The following is a 21279-nucleotide window of genomic DNA, read 5'->3' as shown; positions in this document are numbered from 1 at the left end:
ATGGAGTAGAAGAGTTAATATTGTTAAGACGACAATACTCTTCAAATTGATATACAAGTTCAACACCATGGCTATCAACATCCTTGTTGGCCTACTTGTAGAAATTAGCAAACTAAGCCTATAGTTCAGATGGACATTCAAGGGAACCAGAATAACCAAAACAATTTTGAAACAGAACAAAGTTGGAAGACTCACACTCCCCAATTTCAAAACTTACTGCAAAGTTAGTCATCAAAACAGTGTGGTACTGCCATTAAGGACATACAGATCAATAAGAAACAAATGAGAATCCACAAGAAAACCCTTACATTTATGGCCAGTTGTTTTCACAGAAGTTGTCAAGACTACACAATGGAAAAAGACTAGTCTTTTCAACAATGAGTGATGAAACCACTGGATAGCCACATACAAAAGAATGACTCCTATCTCATGCCATACACAAAAATTAACTCAAAATGGATCAAAAACCTAAACATAGAGGTCTAAAACTATAAAACTCTTAGAAAACATAGGGGTATATTTTCATGACCTTGGATTAGAAATGCTTTCTTGACTATGACATCAAAAGCACATGCAATAAGTAGATAAACTGGACTTCATCAAAATTAAAAATGCTTGTACTTCACAGAACACTATCAAGAACGTAAAAAAAAAAAAAACCTGTGGAATTGTAGGAACTACTTGCAAGTCTTCTATATGATAAAGGACTTATATCCAGAATCTATGAAGAATTCTTACAACTGAACAGTAGTAAGACAACTTCATTAAAAACTCAGCAAAGCATTTTAATAGACATTCCTTCAGAGAAGGTGTACAAATTGCCAATAAGCACATGAAAAGATGTTCAACATCATCAGGGAAATGCAAATTAAAACCACAATGATACCATCTCACACCCAGTAGGATAGTTTTAAAAGACAGGCAATAACAAGTATGGACAAGAATGTGGAAAAACTGGAACTCTCATACACTGCTGGCAGAAATGTAAAATAAGGCAGCTGCTTTGGCAGTTAGGCAGTTCTTCATAGAGTTAAACTAGAGTTACACTACACTATGATGCAGCAATTCTATCCTCAGGTATATATCTAAGGGAATTGAAAACTATAGGTCCACACAAAAGCTTGTACTCAAAGCATTCACAGCAGCATTATCCATAATAGTCAAAAAGTAGAAAACAACCCAAATATCAACTAATGAATGGATAAATGAAATATGGTAGTATATATACAACAGAATAATATCCAGCAATAAAATGGAATGAAGTACTACTGAGACATGCTACAACACAGACAAAACTTGAAAACACTGCTAAGTGAAAGATGCCAGTCACAAGAAGTCACATTATATGATCTCATTTACATAAAATGTCCAAGATAGACAAATCCATAGAAACGGAAAGTAAATTAGTGGTTGCCAGGACAAGGGAAGAGAAGGGATGGGGACTGATTATTAATGGCTGCAAAGTTTCATTTGGGGCTGATGAAAATGTCCTAAAAGTTGACAGTGACAATGGTTGCACAACTCTGAATACACGAAAAACCACAAAATCACGCTTTCAAGGGGTATATTTTATGGCATGTAAATTATCTCAATAAATCTGTGATAAAAACAAGCATGTACTGTACACTACCTTTCATAAATTGTTATATCTCCTTTCTCACACATATCTTCTCATATGTGCAAAAAAATACTCACAAAAAATCAATCAGAAACTGACGAGATCCATTACCTCTATCGATGTGTGGGAAAGTGGTAGAAAAAAGGAGAATGAGAACAGGGTAAAAGAAAGGTGGGAAGAATACTAAGTCTATTAACACCATGGTAATTTTCCACATATTCCCATTAAAAAAACAAAATCAGCCAGGATGTGAAAAGAAATAGTAACAAATAAAACTAATTGTATTTCAGAAGAATAACATGAAGACACTGAAGGGGGTGGAACAGAAAAGAATATAACTAACTTTGGAAAAAAGTATTTTGATTAGCATAAGGTATTAGCATACTATATTAACTAACAGTATTGGTACTGCATAAGGCTAAAGACAAAAAAAGCATACACAAATATACTCTAGCAAGTAAGCATATTACATAGTTCTGAAGTTACATCTATGTGTACAATAGATTTTTCCAAGTATGTAAATAAATTGTAGATGAAAGCCAGGTTTCTCAATGTTGAAGAAAAGAGTTACAAGGAAAAGAGAAAGGCTAGATTGAACTCTGCATTAATAGATTGGAATCGATGTACCAGTATAAATTCATGGTTTTTAGTATACATATGCAAATATTTTTACACACATATACAAAAATACAGATGTATATATATAAATTCATATATTGCCTACCTCTGTCTGTTCAAAACATCTACTAGAAGCAGTGACACCCCAATAGCAATGAGCACTTCTGGTGCCCAGATCTTGGTTCTTAATCACTACTCTCAAAAAAAGGTTGCTGGACTCCTTGGACAATGGTTGATTCCAAGGCTTAGGCACGAAAAATACAAGATGAACTAGAAAGTAAAGAAGTACCCCTAAAAATGATGGGTACACAGTGAAAGGATGAACAAGAGCCACCTGAAAGGGCTATCAATGGACAACTGAACAATGAAAAAAATTAATATATAACCGAACTGATGAATAAATAAAAGAGCTCTTCCTTACAATAGAATCCCAGCTTTTTTTTTTTTTTTTTTGAGAAGGAGTCTTGCTCTGTCGCCTAGGCTGGAGTGCAGTGGCGAGATCTCGGCTCACCGCAAGCTCTGCCTCCCAGGTTTAGGCCATTCCCCTGCCTCAGCCTCCCGAGTAGCTGGGACTACAGGCGCCCGCTACCATGCCCGGCTAATTTTTTGTATTTTTAGTAGAGACGGGGTTTCACCGTGTTAGCCAGGATGGTCTTGGTCTCCTGACCTCGTGATCCACCCACGCTGGCCTCCCAAAGTGCTGGGATTACAGGCATGAGCCACCACACCCGGTCAGAATCCCAGCTTTAAAATGTAGCATCATGTACATGTAAACAGAAAATCATGTAACAGAAAATCACCAGTAACACAAACAGCACAGTAATAACTGCCATAGGCAAGAATCATTGACAAGATACTAAAGTTAGTGGGTAAAAGTGTAATGAGAAATAGTGTATTTGCACAGTCCAACAAAAAACTAGTACCTAAAATATAAAAAAAAACCTTACAATTCATTAAGACAAATAACCTAATTTAAAAATGGACCAAAGATTTCAATGGACCACCAAAGGTGACAAACAGATGGCAAATAAGCACAGGAGATCCTCAACATCATTAGTCATTAGGAAAATACAAATTAAAATTACAGTAAGTTATCTCTACAAATCTATAAGAATGAGTAAAATTAAAAGCAGTGACCATTCTAGGTGTTGGTGAGCACATGGAACAACCTGAATTCTTATTGACTGGGAGTGAAAATGTAAAATGTTACTAATATATTGCAAAATAATTTTGCAATTTAAAAATTAAACATACATCTACCATATTACTTACCCCAAGAATTTACCAAAGAGAAATAAAATGTTGTGTCACTACCATTACAACTTTTTTAAGTTTACAGAAAAAGCATGAAAGAAAATACTTTCCAACTTTTAACAGTTTCCCCAGTGACCAGCACACAGCAGGTACAAAACATGTGTTTGTTAAATGAATTAAGTTGTTGGAAGTTCTAAACTAATGACTTAGCAGCAATACTACCAATAGTTAACATCAATGTTACAGTAATATAATATCAATACATTATTGAGGTAATGAACTTAATGTCAATACTACAACTGATAGTCTCTTATTTCAAAGAGTTCAAAAGCACTGATACACTATCGAATGTGAAATGATCAATATCCCAAGTTACTCATCATGTCATGGTTGGTAAAAGCTTCTCAGAATGGGTAGTTTTGATATGGGCCTTCCTTAACAGATGATAGGACTTCAAGGCAGGTACAAACACCTTAACCAGAAGCAAGAATACTAATATTGGCCGAGTGCAGTGGCTCACTCCTGTCATCTTAGCACTTTAGGAGGCTGAGGCAGGCAGATCACCTGAGCTCAGGAGTCTGAGACCAGCTTGGTCAACATGGCAAAACCCCATGCCTACAAAAATACAAAAAAATTAGCCAGGCATGGTGGCACACACCTGTAATCCCAGCTACTGGGGAGGCCAGTAGCTGAACCCAGGAGAGAATGAGAATCGCTTGAACCCAGGAGGTGGAGGTTGCAACAGTGAGCTGAGATCACGCCACTGCACTCCAGTCTGGGTGACAGAGCGAGACTCTTTCCAAAAAAAAAAAAAAAGGAATACTGAATATTACTTATTGTAAGTAGGAAAAGGTCAAACCATGGAGGTGCTAAAATGATGACCTAAAAGTTTTTAATATATAAAAGATTCATAAGGCAGTATACGTACAGCTAGCTAGAAATCTGAATTCCAATATCTGCGGTAACTTATTTGTGTTCAGGTGGGTAAGTTACATAACCTTTCTGAGCCTTAGATTGGGATAACGTCTTGATGAGGTTATTTGTAAGGTATATACAAAACAATTAACATAAAGGGTTTGGCACTTCACATACAGTAAGTACAATAAATGACAGTTGTTACAGTGGTTGCCCTACAGATGATAGTTACTATTAAGGCCTCCGGACTTATATCTTGCAGAAAAGTTATTCCCAAACCTGGCCATAATCAGAAGAATATGGGGAGCTTTTGATTAAAAATAGAAATCTGTGCCCCAGTCTAGAAGTAGGGAATTAGAATCTTGCTGATAGAGCCCAAGAAATAATATTTTTAACAAGAGCTCTAGAAGCCAATACTATAAATAATAGACATGTTTATTTTACTATAATAGGTAAGTTATTTTGTAAAAGTAATGTTTTAGGTACAGTAATCTTAAAAGATTTATTTATTAAATGAAGTGGGAAGAGACTGGAAGCCATAAGAACAATGAGGAAACTATCCTACGGGGGAAAAAAGGTCCTTTGTTTACCTTAGCTAGATTCTAATTGTTAAATGAAATCCACTACCCACCAACCAGAACTAGAATACACATCCTTCAACTAAAAAGCAATGGAGCCTCCCAAAACTTTCAACACAGATTCAAATAAAAGATGTTTCCATTAAGCATAAAACCCCCATTCCCTTGACATTTCCCTTAACCCTGGCCAGTACTAACGTTGATGGTGCATTTATATCATATATCGTGCTATACTTGCATGTCTGTAGCATTATTTCTGCATTTCCTCTGTGTTGACCACATGTTTAGCTTTCAAAAAGAAAGGGGCTTCAACTTTTCAGCAAATCCAAAACTATTCCAAAATTAAAAAAAAAAAATGGGGGGGGTGGGGAAGGGACGTGGGGCCTATGTCTATGTAATTACCTCTCTAACAGCACAGCACCATGCACTAACACAAACAAGTATTTTTGGTGGGTCTACTTGCCAGCTAAGTCATTCTAGTTATCTTTTTCGCTCACAGTTGAAGTTGAGTTAGCCATCTCTCTAAAAACTGTTTTTTTGTTTTGTTTTGTTTTGGAGACAGAGTATCATTCTGTCACCAGGCTGGAGTGCAGTGGCTTGATCTTGGCTCACGGCAACCTCTGCCTCCTAGGTTCAAGCAATTCTCCTGCCTCAGCCTCCTGAGTAACTGGGATTACAGGCACCAACCACCATGTCTGGCTAATTTTTTTGTTTTTTATTTTTGAAACGTTCAAGCGATTCTCCTGCCTCAGCCTCCCGAGTAGCTGGGATTATAGGCACCTGCCACTGCGCGAAGCTGATTTTTGTATTTTTAGTAGAGACAGGGTTTCACCTTCTTGGCCAGGCTGGTCTTGAACTCCTGACCTCATGATCCACCCGCCTCAGCCTCCCGAAGTGCTGGGATTACAGGCATGAGCCACCGCGCCCAGCCTTAATTTTTGTATTTTTAGTAGAAACAGGGTTTCAACATGTTGGCCAGACTGGTCTCGAACTCCTGACCTCAAATCAGCCCACCTCGACCTCCAAAAGTGCTGGGTTTACAGATGTGAACCACTGCCACCATGCCCGCCTCTTAATAAGCAAGCTTCTAAGCCCCACCTCCCACCTAGTGAGTTATAGAGTCTCCAACCTTGTTAAACATTAGAAATGTTTCCAATGCTGGTCCAGGGTTTAGGACCACTAATACACCCCAATTACAACCTATATATTTAGAAAGAATACAAATTAACTTACAATGATTGAAATAATTTACTTTTCCCCTTGTGGTTAATTTGTTTAAGTTAATCATAAAAGAAACCAAGTTTATATACTAAACTTTTATTATTAGAAATACTTTAAAATGTTAATATTTGAGAGTACATTAGTTTCTGGAAAATTTTTCCTTGTATAGATCGCCTCATACCCCAAAATGTTACATGTAATAAATAAGGTGGTACTCTCCTTATTTTTTAAAAAAAAAATATAAATGGAAAGAACTAAGATAAAATTATTATGAGAATTTTGCCTCCTCTTACACAAATAATGATCTCACTCAAAATATTTACTGTATTGTCTAAAACTGAAGGACAATACATACCAAAATCTTCCTCAAAAGAAAGAACTCGGCTGGGCACAGTGGCTCATGCCTGTAATCCCAGCACTTTGGGAGGCCAAGGTGGGCAGACTGCCTCAGGTCAGGAGTTCGAGACCAGTCTGGCCAACATGGTGAAACCCCGTCTCTACTAAAAATACAAAAAAAGTAGCCAGGCGTGGTGGCGTGCGCCTGTAATCCCAGCTACTCGGGAGGCTGAGGCAGAGGAATTGCTTGAACCAGGGAGGTGGAGGTTGCAGTGAGCCTCTGTCTCACCACTGCACTCCAGCCTGGGCGACAGAGCGAGCCTCTGTCTCAAAAAAAAAAAAAAAAAAAAAAAAGAACTCATTAACTCATTACAATCTGAATGGACAATAAGAATATATAAGGATACAAAATGTCACTCCTGCAAAGAAACACTAGCATAACCCTGAGTCTGAAGCAACTGCTGCTGTGAAACGTACCAGCTGAAATTTTAAATAAGTAAACATCTGGCCGGGCACGGTGGCTCACGCCTGTAATCCCAGCACTTTGGGAGGCCAAGGCGGGCGGATCATGAGGTCAGGAGATCGAGACCATCCTGGCTAACACGGTGAAACCCAGTCTCTACTAAAAACACAAAAAATTAGCCAGGTGTGGTGGCGGGCGCCTGTAGTCCCAGCTACTCGGGAGGCTGAGGCAGAAGAACGGCGTTAACCTGGGAGGCAGAGCTGGCAATGAGCTGAGATCGCACCACTGCACTATAGCCTGGGCGACAGAGCAAGACCCCGTCTCAAAAAAAAAAAAAAAAAAAGGAAACATTTTAGTACTACCCAAGAAACTGGAGACCTCAGTCTATATTTGAAGGACAACGAAGTTTCACACAAATCACTTTATTCTAATTTCCTTCAACTCTGTTCACAAATTCACTTACTAAACATAAAAATTCAAAGCACAAATGAATACATTTACAATTATCAGAAAATGTTTATTTTCTATCCTAGATGTCTTCCTAGTATTGAGACCCTACAAGACATGTCCACTTGGATGTCCCCCAGGCCTCTCAATTTCATGTTTCAAATTACCTATTTCAAGAAATAGCATCTATTCATCTACCCATTCACTCAAGTCAGAAAGCTCAAATATTCTGGACTCATTACTCACCACCCACATCTTCCCTAACACCTTACAACCATCCCCCTCATGTCCTTTCCCATTGCCCTGCTTCTGACCAATTTTTAGTCCTAAACTGCTACATTAAACTCCTTCAATTTAATGGCTCCAACCTGGTGCCCTGTCAACTCTCAACAGAGAGAATTATCATCACGATTCTTACGATTACCACTTTTCTTTTAAAGCCTTCAATAAAGATTTTTAAATTCTCAGCACAGCAATACCAGTTGCCTACTTACCTCTTCTAACCTCATAACCTAATACTAACATAATTTCTCAGTCTAGAATAATTATCTTTACTCCTTCACCTCCTTTACCTAATCACTCCTACCGACTTTCAAAGATTCACCTTCTCCAGCATGGAAAAGGTATCCTGCTTTGAACTTTCACTGTATGCTCTACATACCTTTATATCGTATCACAAATTTTTTACTAAATGCAAGCCAGTTACGGGTTGGGGACACAAAGGTGAACAAAACACAGGCCTAGACTTTAAGCACAGTGGAGGCGGAAACATAAAGTCAACTGCAATACAGTCTGATAACTTTTTTTAAGCTAACATCTCAGTGTTTATTATATGCCAGGCATCATGCTAAGGATTTGTCATGTACTATCTCATTTACTTCTCCAATAACCTTATGATTCCCACATTACAGAGAAGGAAAAATAGAAGTTCTGTTATTTGCCAAAGGTTCAGTTAAGCTTTAGAACTGAGATATGAATCCAAGTCTGACTCTAGATCCGAAAACTCTTAATCACCATGCCTCTATTTCAACTGCCAAAGCATTTAATTCAGTTTCCCCAGTGGCCAGCACACAGCAAGTACAAAACGTGTATTTGTTAAGTGAATGAACTTGATTGTTGAAGTTCTAAACTAATGACTTAACAGCAATATTACCAATACTTAACATCAATGTTATGATACTATAACATCAATACATTATTGATATAATGACAATGTCAATACTACAACTTTTAAGTGGTAGTCTCCTGCTTCAAAGAGTTCAAAAACTAACAGTTAGTGTATTTGTTAGATACACTAACAAATGTGAAAAGATCAGTATCCCAAGTGACTCATCATGTCAAAGTTGGTAATAGCAAAACACTGGAAAGTAATGTCTATCAGAGGCAGACATGTTAAACAAATCAAAATATATCCCATATCATGATCTATCCATATGCTATGGTCTTAATGCGTTCTCCCAAAATTTGTATGTTGATACTTACTCACTAGTAATGGTATTAATAGAATTAATGACCTTATAAAAGAGGTGCAAGGGAGGTGCTTGACCCTTTTGCTCCTTCTATGTTAGGGCACAGCATTTGTTCCCTCCAAAGGAAGTAGCATTTAAGGTGCCATCTTGGAAGCAGAGACACCAAACCTGCTGGCACTGTGATCTTAGACTTCCTAGCTTCCAGAATGGTAAGAAATAGATTTCTGTTCCTTATAAATTACCCAGTCTCAGGTATTTTGTTGGAGCAGCACAAACAGACTGAGGTATCATGTAACGGTTATGCAGCTGTATAAAAGAATAAGAATGCTCTTTATGTACTGATACAGAATAACCCAAATTACACTCACTGGAAAGAAACATGTAGGAAATAATGTGTCTTATGCTACCAAGGGTGGGGGCAGGAAGGATAAATGTTTTTAACTTCCATATGCAAAAAAACACCTTTGGAAGAACATACAAGAAACTGTTAACACAGGATGCCTGAGGAGTAGGAAACTGGGTGACTTGGGGGTAGAAGTAAGAAGGAGATTTCACTGTATCTCTCTGTTTAACCTTTTGAATTTTGAACCAAGTGATTATATTACCTATTAAAAAAAAAAAAAAAAAAAAAAAACCAGGCCGGGTGCGGTGGCTCGCACCTGTAATCCCAGCACTTTAGGAAGCCAAGGCAGGCAGATCACAAGGTCAGGAGAGACCAGCCTGACCAACATGGTGAAACCCCGTCTCTACTAAAAATACAAAAATTAGCTAGGCGTGGTGGCATGCGCCTGTAATCCCAGCTACTCAGGAGGCTGAGGAAGGAGAATCGCTTGAACCCAGGAGGCAGAGGTTGCAGTGAGCCACGATCATGCCACTAGCCTGGGTGACAGAGCAAGACTCTGTCTCAAAAAAACAAAACAACAACAAAAAACCTCCCAATAAAATTTTTAAAAAGCAACCAGGTGCGGTGGCTCACACCTGTAATCCCATCACTTTGGGAGGCCAAGGCAGGTGGATCACCTGAGGTCAAGAGTTCGAGAACAGCCTGACCAATGTGGAGAAACCCTGTCTCTACTAAAAATACAAAAATTGGCAGGGCACAGTGGCGCACGCCTGTAATCCCAGCACTTTGGGAGGCCAAGGCGGGCAGATCATGAGGTCAACAGATTGAGACCATCCTGGCTAACACAGTGAAACCCTGTCTCTACTAAAAATACAAAAATTAGCCGGGTGCGGTGGCGAGCGCCTGTAGCCCCAGCTATTCAGGAGGCTGAGGCAGGAGAATGGTGTGAACCCGGGAGGCAGAGCTTGCAGCGAGCCGAGATCGCGCCACTGCACTCCAGCCTGGGCGACACAGAGAGACTCCATCTAAAAAAAAAAAAAAAAAAAAAAATTCAGCCGGGCATGGTGGCACATGCCTGTAATCCCAGCTACTCGGGAGGCTGAGGCAGGAGAATCACTTGAACCGGGGAGGCAGAGGCTGCGGTGGCTGAGACTGTGCCATTGCACTCCAGCCTGGGCAACAAGAGCGAAACTCCGTTTCAAAAAAAAAAAAAAAAAAAAGTTTTAAAAAAGCAATTTCAGAAATGAAAACAGAAACATCATAACATCCATGACCATAGCTTTCTTGATTGCTATGGTGTCAAAGTGTCTGATACTTCCTGGAGTCAAATACTTGTTAAATCAATGAACAAAGTTTACAAAAGTTTCAAATTACCACTGCAGGAATACTTCATATATATTTTACAAAGCACAGCAAAACTGGTGGAAAATAGTTTTGATTTTCCTGAAAACAGTCAATCAGAGCCAAAGATTTTCAGGGCCCCATCCCAGACCTATCATTTATCAAAGTGTGAAACACTACGAGAATCTGTATTCTTTGAAAAACACCATGACGTTCATTTTATTTGAAATCTTATATAATAAAGAAGTTATAGGGATGGGGAGACTTTAGAAAGTTACCCAGAAAAAACACTTTAAATGAGTCAACTGTATACATATGTCAGTAAAGCTGTTAAAAAAACAAAAACAAAAACAAAAAAACTAATTCATGGCTATTAGAAATCTTATCAGTGGTTACCTGGGGCAGTAGAAGGAGAACTCCAACAGGGCACAAGAAACTCTGGGATGGTGGAAGTATTCTCTATCTTGATTAGAATAAAGGCTACAAGATGTGTGTGTGCACATCAGCAATTCATTGAACTAAATACTTAAAATCCACGTTTTTTTTCTATGAAAGCATACAATAATGAAGTTACTTGGTAAGTTGGAAAGCATTTGGAAATGTAGACTCCTGGGTCCCTCTCCCAGAGACTGCTAATCAGTGGGTCTTGTAGTGGGAACCAGTTAATCTGCATTTTTAACTCCGAGCCATGGTTGATCCTTCAACCATACTTTGGAAAATAATGACCTAGCATAATGTTCTATGTCCAGTAAATACTGATCATGCTTTGCAAAAATATATCAATTAATGATAAACTTTTAATACAAAAAAATCTAGGTAATTTTGATTCCCAAGTTTAGGAAATACTAAGATTAAGTGGTAGGAGTTCCAGGAAGAAGTAAAAAGTAAGACAGTTAAGGAAGCTTGTTCCTTCTTCCCCGTCTCCCACAATCCTTCAATAGCTCTCCATCACCTAGTGCAGTGGTTCTCAACCAAGGATGATTCTGCTCCCCCACATGACATTTGGCAATGTCTGTAGACATTTTTTTCATTTCACAACCTGAGACAGCATGTGCTGCTGGCATCTTAGCACGATGACAGCAGGGATGCTGGTAAATACTGTACAATGCACAAGACAGCCCTCCCCTCCCTCAAATAATTATAAAACCTCAAATGAGAAACTCTGACCTGGAGCCTCAGCTCCAATAAAGCTACCAGAAGTAGTCAGTTGTGTCCCAGAGTTAAACAAAACAACAGAATTAAGATGTTACAACTTCAGGAAAGTCCATTTTTACTTCCAGATCAGTGGGGAAGGAGGAAGAATATCATCTTTATATTTCACATAAAGCAAACAAACATTGAATAAAATGCAAATGACACACGAATACTTAAGACTTAGAAAACTTCAAAATAATGTAAGCAGGAGCAGCTTCAGGCTATCCCCCCAATCACCGGGGATACTTATGAATTCTCAGCTTTCAAAGTATAGTATTTTTAAAGTTAACACTGGCCTAAAACATAATACTGTACATAAACTTTAGCATGACAGTCTGTTGCTGCAGCATAGTTTAACCTAGTGCTATGCAAAGTGTGGTCTGTGGACCAATGAGCCAGTCTGTGAATTATCAGTTTATGTCAGAGAAACACAAATTGAGAGCACAAAAATGGAAAATTTAATAGCAGAATAATTTTATGTCTATTGAAACTAATAATAAAAAATTGGGGCTTATAGTTTATCTTTCTTATTCCATTTCCACTTTTTTTATTTGCAGTATAGTCATGCAGTATCTCCAACGTTTGGTCAACAATGGACATTTATGACAGTAGTCCCATAAGATTACTATGGAGCTAAAAAAATTCATATCACCTGTGATGTCATAGCAGTCATAAGTTCATAGTACAGCACATCATCTTTTCTATGCTTAGAAGCACAAACACTTGGCCGGGCGTGATGGCTCACATCTATAATCCCAGCACTTTGGGAGGCCGAGGCAGGAGGATCACTTGAGGTCAGGAGTTCCAGACCAGCCTGGCCAACATGGTGAAACCCCGTCTCTACTAAAAATACAAAAATTAGCTGGGCGTGGTGGCGAGTGCCTGTAACCTCGGCTACTTGGGAGGCTGAGGCAGGCAAGCACCTGTAATCCCAGCTACTCGTGAGGCTGAGACAGGAGAACTGCTTGAACCCAGGAGGCAGAGGTTGCGGTGAGCCAAGATCGCACCATTGCACTCCAGCATGGGCAGCAAGAGTGAAATTACGTCTCAAAAAAAAAAAAAAACAAAAAAAGAAACACGCTTACCATTTGTCATAATTGTTTACAGTAGTCAGTACAATAACAAGCTATACAAGCTCATAGCCTAGAAGCAATAGGATATAGCCCAGGTGTATAGTAGGCTCTACCATCTAGGTTTGTGTAGGTATAATACTCTATGATTTCTCAATGTACCGTATTGTTAACAACGCCTAACTGTAGTTTTTAAAATTACAATCTAACCTACTCTGACTGATGTATCTACTGAGTAGCAAAGCCAAGATTTGCATCCATATCTAACATCAAAGCCCATGTTCTAAATCATTATTAAGATTTTGAACTCAAACCCCAATGTGTAATCCCTACATCTGGATAGCTGGACTGCACCAAGTGTAAGTCACAAGGATTCAGTGTGTGTCTGGTCTACGGCCTTCAACACTTAATGCCAGCCAAGCTGCCTCTTTGGCCCCTCTTCCCCAAGCCCATGCTCAAAGCTTAGTCTCCAGATCTCTGATGATGCAAAAGGACACAGGAAGACAAAAACAAAGAAAAAATTCATCCTCAAGGCCTAAAGCAGAGTCACCGAATGCTACCCTTTTCTTTTGGAAGCCACCCTGGTTTCTGGCTATGGGGGATAACATCCTCTCAAATAGGAGTAGGCCTCAGATCTCTCTAACCATGCGAGCTACATGGAGTACAGGATAAATGAATCCAAAATAAGAAAAAGCCACACAGACTTAACAGTCTTTAATTTTAAAGTCTTCCTTCCTCACACCAAGACCTCCAACCCCTAACATAAGGTTCGAAGACCTTAGATTTGACTCATCCATACTGTACATTTTGACCACAATCCTTAAAAAAAAATTACTTCCCCACCCAGTACACAATACCTGAAAGAAAATTTAATCTCCCTCAAAATATTAAGTGCAATGTCCACTAATGGGTCACAACCTGCAGTCTTCAAAACACTGCTGTAGAGTTCAATGGTCTACATTTAACAGTATGCTCTCCTATAGCGAACTAAACCCATAATCAAACTACCTTACAATTCTGCTCCTTAAAAACATAATTTTTCTTCAGTTTCTATTATATAATAAAGTTTGTCTTTACAGTCCAAACTTAGTACAGAAAAAGAAGTATACAAAAAGTTTTGTCTCAAAACTTAGTAAAAGACATAAATCATTAGTTTAAAATGTTCAACTTATACTCAAAAATTGAAGATAGCTTATTAATTCAAAATGTGAAACACATTTCTCAGCAGGCAATTTAGTCAGGTAGGAATTCTCTATCGGCAATTCCCAGAATACAGTCTACAATGAATATGTATATCATCAAATTATAATAAGTCTGAAACTAATCTGCTCTACCACCATCCTTATTCTGACTGGTCCCCTCATCTGATCACTCTCCATTACTGAGACCTTAGAAGCCATAGATGTAACTCTTCTTCCTCCCTCTTCTCCCCCAAGCTTTGTTGTTGTTGTTGTCCTAGCATATTCCTCTAAATTCTCCTAGGTTCTGTAAGGATTCCTAACTTGCCTCAGACTTGTTCAGAAGTTCTGGCATGGATTTACTTAAAATTACTTCTATGGGACAATGTGCAAATCTGAACAACCAATTTTATCACAAACTTCTGAAATACAATCTTTTAACACTACCTTTCATGTATTATGTATGCATCAAATATCTCCAAACCAAAGCCTGCAACAAAAATTGTTAAGCTACATTAGAAAAAGACAATATCCTTTCTTTTTAAAGGACAAGAACTAATTAAAATCAACTTAACAACATTTCTGTTATTTGTTGTGAATTTGAATTCTGTAAGCCTAAGATGTGGTAAAATACGTATTTTTAATAACTGTGTTATGAAGACCTGGTTCCATCATGTTGTCCCATCATAGAATAAGACAATGCTACCATGCAAATCACCTACGTAGCTTCCACATTTATTTCATAGCTTCACTCAACTCTTATCTCCTTTAGTCCCACCCACTGAACAGCTGAATGAGATGAAAGATTGTTTACTGCTCTCCGGCCACCACCGTACCACCCCCCCCCCCATCACCACCCAACCACCCCCCCCATCACCACCCAACCACCCCTTCCTCATTCCCTTGCAGTCTGAAGAAATAAAGAATCCAAGCAGCAATAGCTGACTTGGTCATTGTTTATATCCCCCCTTCAGTCTATCAGGATTCCATAAATTTCATCCCTACCTGTACACTTTAAGTCTAAAATACTCTCCTCCCCAAGTCTGCACATAAACTTTAGGGGGAAAAACTGACTATACTCATCACCTGCATATGCATAAATATGTAAAACAGGTTAGATGCTTAGGAATTTAGATTATCTGTTCATTTACATTCTCAGGTGCACTAAGAAAGATATTTTTTCCTTTCATCAAAATAAAAAAGCCAGAAGAAAGAATTCTTAAAACTGAACTATTTAGCAATAAACTCAAGAAATGTAGTAAGTTATTATTTCAGTAACTAAGAAAACACCTGGACGTCACAAATTCTTTCCTAGGACTGTAAAAACCCACATTTGAAACAGTGTACTCTTCAAAAGTAACTCAGCAAATGGAAATGTCCTAGAAAAATCTCGGTTGCTTATTTCTTACTATACACACAGCTGAAATGGAACTCAGGAGTGGAAAATGTGAATGAAATGGCCTGTTCTTTTTCCAACATGTGGGGGAGGAAAGGAAATGAAAGGGCTCGTTAAGAGAATAACTGAGAATATTGAAATATTTTCAAAAATTAATTTCCCTAAACTTCGCCACTCCACATCTCCGCTCCCTCCCTTTTCCAAGGACCCTTCTCACCCTTTCTATTTCCTCCGGGGGGCGCCCTTCCCAGGCGTTCTCTTTCCCTTACTCCTAAAAATTAAGCCCAAATTCCAAACCAAACTACCGATTCTCCCTCCATTCTCAAGACTCGCCCGCCATCCACCGGCCTTCCGGGCTGCGCCTGGAGAGAGGCAACCCCGAGAGGCGGGAGGAGGAGCGGGGAGGCGACGCGGTGACTGGAGCTGCAGCCGCCGCCGCCGCCTCCACCGCAGCCTCAGCCTGGTGCATCCTTCTTCCTCCCTCCCCGCCGCCGCCCGCCCGGGTTGGCCCACACAGCACCCTCGCCCGAGCGTTCACACTCGTCCCCACCCTCCTCGCCAGGCCCACTGCCCCACGAGGGGACTTCTGCCGAGGGGGATGCGGCCGGGGACAGGAGGAAGCGGGGCCGCGGACACCGGCGGGCCCGGGAGGAGACTGAGGAAAGGCGAAGGGACGGAGAGAAGCAAGGGCAGGGCTGAGACCACCACGCTCAGGCTGCTCCGGCCGCGGAGGCCGCGGCTCTGCGCCGGGGGCCAACCCGCCGCGGCACAGGAAATGCCGCCGCCTCGGCTCTCCTCACGTTCAATTCAAACTGTCACCGCCGCCGCCTCCCCTCCCCCCGAGCCCGCCGCTGCCGCGCCCCGGGCCCGCAGTCGCCCCCACCCCGGCTCCCCTCGCCGCTGCCTCCGCCTCGCCTCAGGGCGTTCCTTAGCTCGGTCCAGCGGCCGCAGAGCTTCTCGGCATTCGGAGCCGCTGACCCCAAGTCGCGGCAGCCCGAAGCTGAGACTCACCCATGGTGCTGCTGTTGACGCTCCTCTCCTCAGCAGCAGCGGATCTCGCACTGACCGACATCCCCTCCCCCCCTCCGCGACCAGCCCCAGCGGAGCGCAGCCCGCCGATTCTCCAAAGGCGCCTACGCCGATTCCGCAGCGTAGCCGCCCGGCGTAGCTGCCCCGCTTACGCACGCTACAGCAGGCGGACTCCTCCACAGGCTCTCGCCCGACTCCCGCTCCCTCCTCCGTCCCCCGCCCCCTCAGACGAGGCTTCCGGGCCTAGCGGAGGCTGGCTTCCATCTCGCGAGATTACCGCCTCCCCAGCTCCGCCGCCTCGCTCCATTTCTAGCATGACTTCATTGGCGTCAGTAACGTTTTGCTGTTCGGGTTTAGCCGCCATGTTTAAGTTGGCCGGGTTTCGCACCACTGAGGTCATGGATACTCAGGCCTCTTTGCGTGTTTCTTCAACACTGCTTCTAAGGTTAACCGCGTTACATTTGTTGGAGAAAATCCTGGGAACGCTGAAAAGGACTAGTGGGTGGGGTGCGAGGGTGGGGTCTTGCCCGAATTAAAGATGGCCGCAGTCAGCTCTGCCCCGCGCAATTTCACGTCAAGTTTTGGAGCTGCGGGAGCCGGCCAGTTGGCCTCAGCGCCTCCTTACGGAATTGGCGTAAGGCAAAGAGGCGCGGCTGGAAGAACTGGACTGAGAAAGTGCCACAGGGCGGGGGCCGCATCCGCCCCTCGGCTTCTGGTTACTGACCCGACGGCTTTGTGAGTGAAAGTGAAGAGACACTTCGAGGCAGGTGTCTGTGCTCCCCATTCATCCCTGTTTCCTTGGCTATCTTGACTTTCGGGGTGAAAAGTGAGGTTAGGCCCTGTTTCCCCGACCCTTCCCTCGCGCCATCACACTCTGGTGGCCTGGCACAGCCCCAGAGGTCGGCCGCTGTAGCCCCCATTGCGGACTCTCGCCACATTCATATTGGCTCACCTTGTCGGTGCCCGGTTCGGTCCTCTTGGAGCTCACACTCCAGTTGAGGAAATGAATGGACACAGGAACTACTGGGTAACAAAAGACTAATAAAGGGCTACGATTGTGTGAGTTTCTACTGTAGCGATGAATGTCGCTGTCATTGGAACGTTCCCCAAGTGCCTTCTAGTGAAAGCCTTACTTCACTCGGAATAACCTGTGGTCTTTTGCACATTTCTTGAACGTAATGGCTCTCTTGGTTGTATTCTTCATGCACATGTGTTACTTTTCCTGCTTAACTACATGTTAAAGAAATGTATATGTTCCTGTTTAACTGCATGTTTAAAAAAAGTATGTGTATTTTTAAGTTATAGGCACGTGCAAGAAAGTTCAGAGCAAAATAGCTTATGTTAGTGAAACAATAAATGTCTACTAATAGGAGAATGGATGAATAAGTGTCATTGTTGAACAAATTGACATACAACACTGACCAAAAAATCAGTGAACTAAAGCTACCATTTTTCATATGGATAGAGTCATTAACCTAATATTGAGGAAGAAATGAAAAGACAGGTTGCGGAAAGATACATATGACATACCATAAATAAAAGTTTAATAATTGCAAAAAAGTAAGATCAAACTAAAAATTGTATAAGGAAATGATAGATACCAAATTCAGAATACTAGTTGCTTCCAGAGACGAACAGAAGGGAATGTAACAAGAAGGGTTCATTTGTATCTATAACGTTTGTTTTCTACCAGAAATATCTTGAAAATGTGGCAAAACATTAAGCTAAGTAGAGGGCACATGGGTGTTCACTTGTAATTATTTCCTTTACTGTTCTATATACTTGAAATATTTCCAAGTAATTTTTTTTAAGAAAAGAAACTTACAGAAGCAACTTATTTTGTATCTTGATACATGCCATTTCGTAAGTCTACATTTTTACTGAACTGCTTATGAAGTCTGTTCCAACTTATCTGTTCAATCATTGTTTTAAGTTTCTGAAACTTCAAATGAACTTTTACTTTGGGAAATTTTGTTGAATTTCTATTTTTGAAAAAAAGCAGTGTACCAAGGAGGGTAAATGTATATAGCCTCCGGAGTCAGACTGCCTGAGTTCAAATCCCAGCTCTCCATTTATTAGGCTTGCAACCAAGAACAAGTTACTTAAACTTTTCTGTGATCCAGTTTCCTCATCTATAAACGGAGATAATACTTATCTAACAGGATTTTGATAAGAGTTAAATAGACTAATACATGAACACGGTGCTTAGTCAATGCTTAGTAAATATTACCTAAATATAGATTATTTTAAAATATAAAATTAAAGCAAATACTTTTATTAATATAACCTAATAGTCTAAAGGAAGTAAATCTTTGCCTCCCATCTCTATTGATAGTATTTCTTTGAGGAAGATCTCTTAATGGGTATGAAAGAGGTTAATTGTGTTATTTTGTGCTATGAAAATGGATAAATTCTTAATAGAAACTATATTAAATTCCTTGTCTGAAGTTCGTTCATGTTCACCCCACACTATGATAGCTTCACTACTTTTCATTGAAAATCACACAGAGTGGCCGGGCGCGGTGGCTCACACCTGTAATCCCAGCACTTTGGGAGGCCGAGGCAGGCAGATCGCCTGAGGTCAGGAGTTCGAGACCAGCCTGGCTAACATGGTGAAACCCCGCATCTACTAAAAATACAAAAAATTAGCCGGGTGTGGTGGCGGTACCTGTAATTCCAGCTACTCGGGAGACTGAGGCAGGAGAATCACTTGAACCCAGGAGGCGGAGGTTACAGTGAGCCCAGATAGCACCACTGCACTCCAGCCTGGGCAACAAGAGCGAAACTCCATCTCAAAAAAAAAAAAAAGAAAAAATTATACGGAGTGTTACAGGCAATGAAATAATGATATTCTGAGGAACTTTCTTTGTAGGGAGGTTTCATAGCCAATGTTCTATAATGTATATACACGTGTTATGCAAATTATGCGTGGTGCACGAGGAAAGAGAATTGTATTGATTTTATGATCTCTTTATTGCACTTATTTGCAATATTTATGATCTCTTTATTGCATTTATTTGTTAATAAAATATAGCCTAGACTTTAACCTACTGACTCAGAAACAGGTTTAAAAAAACTGATCTGAAATTCTGGACAGACCATATAGATGGTTTCCACCACATATTTACAGCGTCCAAACTCACGTGGGCCTTCAACTTTACCAAGCAATGCTTGTTTCCCTAGTTGGCTCTCTCTTAATTTCCACAACGGCCACTTCTGATTTTCTCCTTATTTTTCAAACCACTCCCCTCACTTATTCTCAAATAAGAGAATAGAAAAAAATAGAAACCATCAAAGAGGAACTCAGGCTGAGTGTGATGGCTCATGCCTGTAAACCCAGAACTTTGGAAGGCCGAGACAGGCACATCACCTGAGGTCAGGAGTTCGAGACCAGTCTGGCCAACATGGTGAAACCCTGTTTCTACCAAAAATACAAAAATTAGCCGGATGTCGTGGCGGGTGCCTGTAATCCCAGCTACTAGGGAGGCTGAGGCAAGATAATTGCTTGAACCCAGGAGGCAGAGGTTGCAGTGAGCCAAGATCGTGCCACTGCCAGCCCTGGTGACAGAGCGAGGCTCCGTCTCAGAAAAAAAAAAAGAGGAGCTCCAACAATTTTATGTCTCCATACTCATTCTTTCAAGCGTCACAATAGATTAGGTGCCCCCCTGTCTGAGGCACATATCTCTGCCAGTTCCCTGTATTCCATCTCTTTGTGCTCATTCTCTAGATTCTCACTCCTCTTGCCTTTCCAGGAACTGCAGTCAATGGGTTCTTTATTCAACAAGCTTCTGGATTCTGCAACTACCACTCCACTGAAATTCTCAACGAGGTCACCAAGAACCTCTTGTGTTCAATCCAGTAGACCCTTAGTCTTATTTTCCTTGACCTCTCTGCAGCATTTGATACTAGAACCCTTGGCCTTCTGCATTCATATGCCTTGATTTGTGAAACCACACTTTCCTAGTTTTTTTCCTAGATCTCTGTGTCTATTTTACCTTTCAGGACCCCCTTCTGGCTGTCAAATATCCATGAACCCCAAAGTTGTGTGCAATTTGTTTCTATCTCACTTTTTACATTATCCTTTGTGTGGTCTCATTCACCTTCATGGCTTCAGCCGCCGTATATACACTAGTAACTCCTAATGCAAGTTTCTAGTCCAGTTCTCTCTTCTGACTACAAACCTACATGTCTTACTGCCTTCAAAATATCTGTCCTGGATGTTCCAAGATATCTCAAAAATCCCAAACTAAACTCTTTATTTTACCAGCTTTTATGTTTCTAATCTCTAAAAGTGGGTATCATCAACCCACTTTTGTAAACCAGAAATATGGGTATTATACTCAGCCCATCTCTCTCTGTCAGCCATTAGAAAGCCCTATCAGTTTTTCCTTCTCAACTCTAATTTTCCATTTCTCTCCGCTTCATTACTATTCTACTTAAGCCAATATTATCTCCTGCCTCAACTCCTTGCAGTAGTTTTTCTGGCCTGTTACACTGCAACTCATCCTTTACATCGTACCCAGAGTGACCTTTCTAAACTTTAACTATGTCAGTCCCCTGTTTAAAGTCTTAAAATTTTCCTTGAAGAAACATGCATGACACATTCCCTCGTTTCTGGCTAATCTGCTATACCTTGCTCACCCTAAATCCTAGTAAGCCCTGCTGCTCCCACTTCGCTCTCCTTTTTACATTTGCATTCCTTACCTGGTTTTTCCTTTAAGTCTCAGCTTAACCACTATTTTCTCTAAAAGTCTTCCTTGATCACCAAAAACTAGGCTAGGTACCCTCTCACCTCCCGTAGTATCTTGT

The 21279-nt window shown here is 40.8% G+C and overlaps 1 protein-coding gene across 2 annotated transcripts in view; it reads right to left on the bottom strand.

Annotated features, from left to right (window-relative positions):
- The window catches only part of SEPTIN7 (septin-7), a 104417-nt gene extending 87680 nt beyond the window's left edge, over nt 1-16737 (bottom strand). Inside the window, exon 1 of one of the 2 annotated variants that reach the window (XM_055347602.2) lies at nt 16453-16737. In XM_055347602.2, coding sequence (XP_055203577.1) covers nt 16453-16513 — 61 coding nt within the window. In that variant the 5' untranslated portion in view covers nt 16514-16737. The remainder of the gene's footprint in view (nt 1-16452) is intronic. The other variant, XM_055347605.2, reaches the window with a different exon arrangement.
- Between the last annotated feature and the right edge of the window lie 4542 nt (nt 16738-21279).

The sequence above is a fragment of the Gorilla gorilla genome, chromosome 6, assembly GCF_029281585.2.
Source record: "Gorilla gorilla gorilla isolate KB3781 chromosome 6, NHGRI_mGorGor1-v2.1_pri, whole genome shotgun sequence".
Taxonomy (NCBI): Eukaryota; Metazoa; Chordata; class Mammalia; order Primates; family Hominidae; genus Gorilla; species Gorilla gorilla.
This window is presented reverse-complemented; position numbering and strand designations above follow the sequence as displayed.